General features: G+C 47.1%; 1 protein-coding gene across 1 annotated transcript in view; it reads right to left on the reverse strand.

The window, feature by feature from the left end:
* Positions 1-8,162, reverse strand: part of MIA2 (melanoma inhibitory activity 2) — a 28,171-nt gene that overhangs the window by 12,165 nt on the left and 7,844 nt on the right. Inside the window, 9 exon segments of the mRNA XM_018563684.1 lie at positions 1,240-1,319; positions 1,674-1,741; positions 2,238-2,273; positions 3,389-3,449; positions 3,536-3,637; positions 4,650-4,788; positions 6,683-6,773; positions 7,310-7,356; positions 7,977-8,103. Coding sequence (XP_018419186.1) covers positions 1,240-1,319; positions 1,674-1,741; positions 2,238-2,273; positions 3,389-3,449; positions 3,536-3,637; positions 4,650-4,788; positions 6,683-6,773; positions 7,310-7,356; positions 7,977-8,103 — 751 coding nt within the window.

Consider the following 8,162-nt stretch of genomic DNA (forward strand, 5'->3'; position numbering starts at 1 on the left):
ATAGTGGTAAATGTAGAAAAAAGAAATCTTGGAAAAAAAATATTAAAGCGAAAAAAAAAAAAAAAAAAACCTGTTGCAATGCTCAGCTCTGAAGAAAGTTTCCCTTACCCCGCTGAACACTGCACGCCGTACCAACCTTCGAAACACTGAGGCTGGCGCCATGTTGAATTGACTCCCCCATTTGGTCTCCTCTGCCCAGATATGCTAACATTTGACCAGTGTGTGGCCCCGTCAGGACCCCGTGGGTCTGAGAAAAAAAAATCCTTTTTGCATATAATTATAATATACGTTACCTGCAAAAAGGATTTGGTTTTCTGTCCATCCAGTTCTTAGACTCACACAACTCTGGCACACAGCACAGCCAGGTTGTGAACGCACTTTATTCTACTGAAGTTAAGCAATACAACTTGGTCACCTTCCCGCCCCCCCCCACCCAAAAAAAAACCCAACTCTGGATTTTTTTTTTTTTTTTAATGTCCCCTCAGATGGGAATAGAAAAAAAGTTAAGCTTTAGGGGGCCAATGAGCCCTTACACTCACAGTATGTCCTCAGTCTTCTGCATTTATTCACTCAGAAAACGGAGGACATACTGCGAGTGAGGAGGGGCCCTGGATGCGGTGCCCTGCAATCATTGTGTAAGGGTGCACAGCTGACATCTTACACAGTGGCTCAGTGGTGAGCACTTCTTCCTTGCAGCACTGAGGGTCACTGGTTCAAATCCCGGTCGGGGAGTTTTCATGTACTCCTTGTGCTTGAGTGGGGTTCCCTCGGGTACTCTGGTTTCCTCCCACACTCCAAAGACATGCTGGTATGTTCATTGGCTCCTCTCTAAATTGGTCCTCGTATGCATGCGAGATAGGGGCTTGCGATTGTAAGCACCTCCAGGGCAGGGACTGATGGGAATGTGCCCATATCAATACAATAGGTAAAGAGAACCCTGCAAGTCACGTGACCAGCCTGGAGTAATAAATATATATAAATTTATATTTTAAATATGTGTATGTATGTCAGTCATAAGGGGACACTTCCTCACGCCATCCAAAGAAAAATTAAAAAAACCTCCAAAATAACCATCCCCAGGTCTTTACTGTGAACCCTCAAATGATAGCACGGTTCATCTCCCAATTACAATTGTATCATGTGTGGTCTTGTGTATGAATGGTCAGTGAGGCTCGTTCTCCCCTCATTGGAAGCAGATTGCCCCCAGGCCCCTCGAGACTTCACTCAGAGTCCACTTACCTCTCCCAATGGCTTGGATAACGTCCAGGGCAAATGGGTCCTTCTCCAGGAGTTCCTGTTTATATTCAGCCTCCGTTAATCTATCCAAGCAAAAGAATAAATCATTTTCAATCCAATACAGGAACATATCATAAGTCTAAACATACATGAACAGTGGGTCTGTCATACATGTGCATTTCCCCATGCTTTCTCCCTTTATTAATAATGGAGTTGTAGTTCTGGTGGTGAAGCTGTCTATGCAATTTAACAAGTTCACCATCACAGGGCATCAGAAAAGCCGCTTCTCGCTACAAGAAGGTGGTAAGGAAAACAAAAGGAATAACGAATGATGGAAGATGATATAGATGGGAAGAGGGAGGTCTGGGGGTAAATTTGGGTCATGCCCTTTCAGAAATGGGGCCCATGTAACAGTACGAGATCTGCTGTGTACTCACTTCTGTCTCAGATGTGACGTTTCCCTCCTCACATCATTCAGGTATCTTTCTGCTGCTCTTGCAGTGAGCTAATAAGAAACAATTTTATTAGAATGTTACACGACGAGTTTTATATCTTATTGTACACAGAAGGAAAAACATAACACCCCATTATTTTCCAGGCTTGGTAAAGCGCTCTGCTACTGCATTCTCAGTGATGTCACCGGTCTCTAGTGAATGGATAGGCTGCAATCTCAGTGATGTCACCTGTCTCTAGTGATTGGATAGGCTGCAATCTCAGTGATGTCACCTGTCTCTAGTGATTGGATAGGCTGCAATCTCAGTGATGTCACCAGTCTCTAGTGAATGGATAGGCTGCAATCTCAGTGATGTCACCGGGCTCTAGTGAATGGATAGGCTGCATTCTCAGTGATGTCACCTGTCTCTAGTGAACGGATAGGCTGCATTCTCAGTGATGTCACCGGGCTCTAGTGAATGGATAGGCTACACACTATACTCAATAATATAAAACGAAATAAAAAGTATTGTATCCCTTGACAAAACGAAAAAATAAAAGTCACTCACCCAGTTATCATGAGATTTCTTTTCATATGATGTCACCTAAAGAAAAAAGTGATAGAGAATTAACCAGTTGACATCCGCGGTGTTAAACCCCCTTCCCATCCAGATTTTAGGGGATCACAATGGTTACCCCGGAGAGGCAGTGCAGTGATCGGACATATACAAGTATGTGAGACTAGAGAATCCTCCAGCCAACAGATAGATTGTATAACCAGGTAGCACTGAACATGTCTGAATCTTCAAAAAGATGATAAAAACACACTCCCCTACCTGTAGTCAGCACGTAGTGGGTGGGGCTTGCTGGGCCCCTCCCACAGCTCTGCTCATGATGATGTCACTGCTACTTTTATAAAAGGTAATATCTGTGGTTTGTAAAGTTATTTGGTGCACACAAAGTGGTTTTATATTCTTTGTGGCCACTGTGGAATATATAAATTAAAGTTTCTGTGGCCGGGAGATCAATTTTAGGGCAGAATGATCCCATACTCAGTAAGAGTTATATATCCGATGCTGCCGTCTACATGTTAAGGAGAACTATGACATGAGTGATTTCCACTCACGTCATAGTTCTAAGCCGACCTGTGACAATGAGACTGTCACAGGTCGGCTCAGTAGATCGGGAGGTGAGCGAACACATACCGGGTTCCCTCACCTCTCGATCCTGTCACGGCTCTCTGCCGTGAGAGGGGGAGGGGCTGGATTCCCCTCTCCCCGCTCCGATCTGCCAGCGCTGACTGGCGGAACGGACGGGGGAGGGGGCGGGTACAGCTGGCTCTGCCTCTAGATAGGCAGAGCCAGCTGTCAGTCACGCAGCTGGGCGGATCCCGTCATCTACGTCGGGATCCGCTCCAGGTGCGGCGTCTCAGCATACCGCGAGCAGCAGCTCCCTATATACTGAGCTTAGGGTGACGGGAGGACGCTAGTTTGTGTCCTCCCGTTACCCCAAGGAGAACTATGGGGGAAAACACTGACCCCATAGTTCTCATTTAATGTTAAACAACGGCGGCCCAAAAACTCTGGGAAAGTTACTGTATTCCTCCTATTGGTGTGCCCATATCCATGTCACCGCTATAGGTCAATCGCTCCCATTGGGTGGGGACTGTGCACCCCGCGTCATTTTTTTCTATAACCTATCACAGCTACACGGTCCTTACCTGCCCTTGGTAGGAAGCCACCGTCCGCTCCGTTTCCTCTTCCAGTTCGGTCAGCCGGGTCCTGAAGAAGAAAAAGGAGGAGGACTGGTCAGCGCTGTAGGTCCAGCAATTGGAGCAACAATAACGGAACACAATGCCAAGGCTTACTTGACGGTAACAAGCTCAGTGGCGGCCATGAAGACTTTCTCATCTGCCTTGTTGAGTTTGGTCTCCTTCTGTACCCGTTCCTTCTCCTGTACCGTCAGTTTCCTAAAAACAGGGCAAAGTCTTTAGGCTTTGTTTGTCTTTTTTGACATAGTACCTAATTGCAAACACTGAGACCCCAATCGCTCCACCACAGCATTGGCCCCTCTGCCGGATGTACCATATGTTCTATGAAGAATGAGGCAGAGGGAGTGAGATTTAATAGGCTGGCCTAAAGCCATACAATAGTGACCATCCCCCATCTCACTGCAAGTGTACTAGATAATATCCATCTACAAATGCAGTCCCTAATGATATAAAGCACCCACAATGCTCCTGTTTGCAAGAGGCCACGTCCACTTAGCCTAGGCCAGTGGGCTTCTAAGCCCCTGGGAGGTCCCTAGGCCAATGAGTGATTACATGAGGTCGATGTGACCGCAGCTTTTATACACTGCAAAGATGGGGGTTATAGTCACCCTAAAGAATACGATTTGGTAATGCTGACAAATGCCCTAATGAGGATCAGTTCTGAAGTGGAAGTACCACCTGACATCCACTGTAATAAAAAACATTCAAAAAGTTCTCCAGATGTTTTAGAAATGGGGAATGCGGCAATGTGCATCACTGTATAATATGGCGGCCATTCTACCTGCTCTCCAACTGAAGCCGGCGCCATCTTTGAAGCATCCCGGCACCTTCTTAGGTTGAACTAGAAGGACTGGTGGTCTATGTAACTATGCAAAGACTTCCTCCCTCCTCTGACACCAACAACCAATCCCATGCATGGGCAGCAGAACAAGGGGGTTGCATGGAAGGAGAAATATGGCCAGTGCCTATGCCGGAGCTAGAGGCTGACATTATACGGGCAAGCATTCTGTGTATCCTGGCATGGAAAGGATGCCAGGAAGGAAGGGCACATTGAGGGGGGGGCGGGGGGGTTTGGGGCAAGTATATGTCACCTGCTGAAAACTAAGGGGAAGGCACTGGAGGACTTTGCTGCAATGGATGGCATGTATGCTCGCTACACTGAGGGAGGAAAGATTCAATGGAGAGTTTAATGAGAAGTCCACATTCCCACCTGTGCAGTTTTGTCTCGTTTTCCTGGTACACCTCCATCATGACGCTCATCTTCTGCTTCAGCTTCTCCATCTCCTCCTCTAGCTGCGTCTTCTCCAGAGACAGGGACTGGTTTGTGTTCCGCAGATTGGTGATACACTCTGAAAAGAAGAAATTCAGAGTTAGGACTTACCGGTAACTCTATTTCCATTAGTCTTCCAGGACAGCATCACGGGACTCGATGGGAAATGATCGTGTCTTGAGGTGCTACAATAGGTGTAGGCAAACTTGGCACTTCTGCTGTAGTGCAACTACAAATCCCATTACACATTTCTGTGTCATAACTGTGGCTGTCAGAGTCTTGGAATGCCTCAAAGGACTTGTAGTTGCACAACAGCTGAAGTGCAGAGGTTGCCAACCCGCATGTCACAGTTTAGAAAAGCCCAACGAAACCAGGGAGCAAGGTAACCAAATTCAACTTGAAGCTGAAGTCCCGGCAAACAGCCTAATACATATAAAGGGCGCAGTTTCACCTGCCACAAGATTTGAATTTCTGTCTATCCAGTCCAGAGATCCACACAGCTCTGCCACAGCCATATCTGGGAGGGCAGGAGACCCGATTCTTCTCTGCTTCAGTTCAGTAACACCTATAGGTCTTGTCCCTCCCCCAGCCTGTGACTGGGCAGTGAAAGGAGAAGCAGCAGGCTGAGGGAGGGCCAAGCATTCAGGCTCCTCTCTCTGCTCTCTTCTCCTTTACTCCTGATCGAGGAAGTACCGACGACACTTCCTTGTTAGCATTCGGTCCCGCTATATCAGATTACAATTCCCATCATGCAATGGGAATGGTTTTCTTTAAATTGCATCAATGTGGGCAGGATTGCGGCAGGCACAATTCAGATTGCGAGTCTCCCTGCCCGTCATAGTGTTCTATAATTTAAGGCAAGACAAACCAGGAGTCGTCCCTGCATGTCAATCATGGTGTTAGGTCATTTAAAAAAGGAGCAGAACTATGAGATGAGCGATTTCCACTCACCTCATAGTTCTAGCCGACCTGTGACAATGAGACTGTCACAGGTCGGCTCAGTAGATCGGGAGGTGAGCGAACACATACTGGCGTTCGCTCACCTCTCGATCCTGTCACGGCACTCTGGCGTGACAGGGGGAGGGGCTGGATTCCCCCCTCCCCGCTCTGATCCGCCAGCGCTGACTAGCAGAACAGATGGGGAGGGGCTCTGCCTCAAGATAGGCAGACCCAGCTGTCACTCACGCAGCTGGGCGGATCCAGACATAATTGTCGGGATCCGCTTCAGCGTTTCAGTATACCGCGAGCTGTAGCTGAGCTTAGGGTGACGGGAGGATGCTAGTTTGTGTCCTCCCGTTACCCTAAGGAGAACTATGGGGAAAAGCCTTAACCCCATAGTTCTCCTTTAAGTCAAGACAGACCAGGAGTCTCCCTGCCTGTCAATCACAGGGTCATGTTATCATGGGTTGGACCAGTCAGGAATTTCTTGGCCTGTGAAATCAATCATAGTGTTATGTCCTGGTGGGCGGGACAGACCAGGAGTCTACCTGCCTGTCAATCGTGGTATTGGGTCATCAAGACCGGGACAGAGCAGAAGTCTCCCGGCCTGTCAATCATGGTGTTATGCCATTGTGGGCAGGACGGACCAGGAGACTCCAGGTCTATCAATCAAATTCGGTTGCGTTAGTGAGCCAGATAGGCGAGTTTGAGATGTCCGGGTCCTACCACCACAGCTAGGGGCAACATAGTTACACCCCTACGGGTAAACATAAAACTACAGCAGGGATGTTACACGACCGGTGACCCGGGGGAAGGATCATGCACAATGGTCACTGGTCGAGCAGGAATGGGACACCGAGCCCCTATTCTGCAGGATTACTGGAGTTACTATGAAGTGGCCATTTGCTAATAATAATAATAAAATTACCTAAAAACTTTAATACCCGGAGTTCAGCTTTAATGACAGCTCCTCCATAATTCCGAGTACTGATCACCGCCCCCGACACACAGATGGCTTCCGTTCGCTTGTTTACCTGAAAAATGCTCTTTGGCCTTAATTTCATCAGAGAGGTTTTCATACAGCTGCTTCTTCTCCGATTCAACGCTCTTCAGAGATGCGTTCAGCTAAAAAGGAGCACAAAAAGGGCAAATCAAAAGACGGCCAATCAAATACACATTAACGAGGGCGACGCTTCCTACAATGTGATCATTGAAAATAAAACCCTTACACTAAGCAAGATGAGGACATTAAAATGGACCCCTAGTACTAAAATTAGGGATGTACACATACCGGTGCTTCTGCTGTCATCGAGACGGCTTCCCAGCCAATCAGGAAGCCATGTGGCGAGTAATGACCCGCCTCCCGATTGGCCGGGAAGCCGGTTTCCTGGCCAAATCAGCCAGGAGCTGGCTGTTCAGCCAATCAGGAGGCGGGTCATTACGAACTGCCCAGCTTCCTGATCGCACGGGAAGCTGGCTCCATGTTCCCCTACGGCACTGGCGGTCAGAGAAAATCTTCCACTGACCGAAAGTTCCGGTATCGGAGCATTTGGGCGAGTACGAGTGCTCGCCTAAATACTCGGTATCGGCACCAATACTAGTATCAGTATTGGTGCATCTCTAATAAAAATGGCACTGAATGTAATATTATAAAACCTTACCATTGCAGCAAAGATCAGCTTCTTTATCGTTTGCTTCTGAGGAGCTCCTAAAAAGTACCCCAAAAAAAAAACATGAATACTTAAAACTTCACATAACGCCAAGAATTAACTTTATTTATTCTCTTTTGGTCAGTTAAATATACAAATTAGTGTTTTGTTGCATCTGTTCAAGGAGTGCAAAAAATATCTTTTGGTCCTGCCAGAAATCCAGCGCGCTCAGCAGAAACTATTTTATCAGAAGGGGTTAAGCGACTACAAAACATCTCCTCCTGATGTAGTGTCACATTTCCTGCCCCAGGGTGACAACACTGCTCCTCCATAGATAAAATGCAGCAGTGAGCGTTGTCACTCCAACACAGGTAATGTGTTACTGGCAGGACCTCTAGATGGAAAAAAAAAAAAAAAGGAACTCTAAGGCAGTCGCCACAGCGAAGGACAGATGAGCTGCAATAGATTTTGTTTTTGGGGTTTATATACTTTAAAAGCCATAGAAGCTCAAAGTGCATGAGAAGCGATGCAGCGTGTGGGAAAATGCGTGGGTGGGATTTAAAAGGGATCTCGCTTTGCCCCAAATGGGCAGTGGCAGAGTCTTTGACATTACAAATCAAGGGAAGAGGGTTGGGGTTAGGGATTGGACATTGGAGGGGTGAGGGGCATTGCTTCTTACCTAAAGGTTCCCCATTTTCAAAATCCCATTTGATACTGGCAAGCACGCCATCTTCATCATCATCTTTGCCGATCTCCTCCACGTCTGAGCTCCAATCCTTCAGTTGCAGCAAACTGTCAATAAAAGACTGTAAAGGAAGGACACACAATAAAAAAACAATAAAAAAAAAAAAAAGGGGGGGGGGGA

The sequence above is a fragment of the Nanorana parkeri genome, unplaced genomic scaffold (assembly GCF_000935625.1).
Source record: "Nanorana parkeri isolate BGI_ZX_2015 unplaced genomic scaffold, ASM93562v1 scaffold685, whole genome shotgun sequence".
Lineage (NCBI taxonomy): Eukaryota > Metazoa > Chordata > Amphibia > Anura > Dicroglossidae > Nanorana > Nanorana parkeri.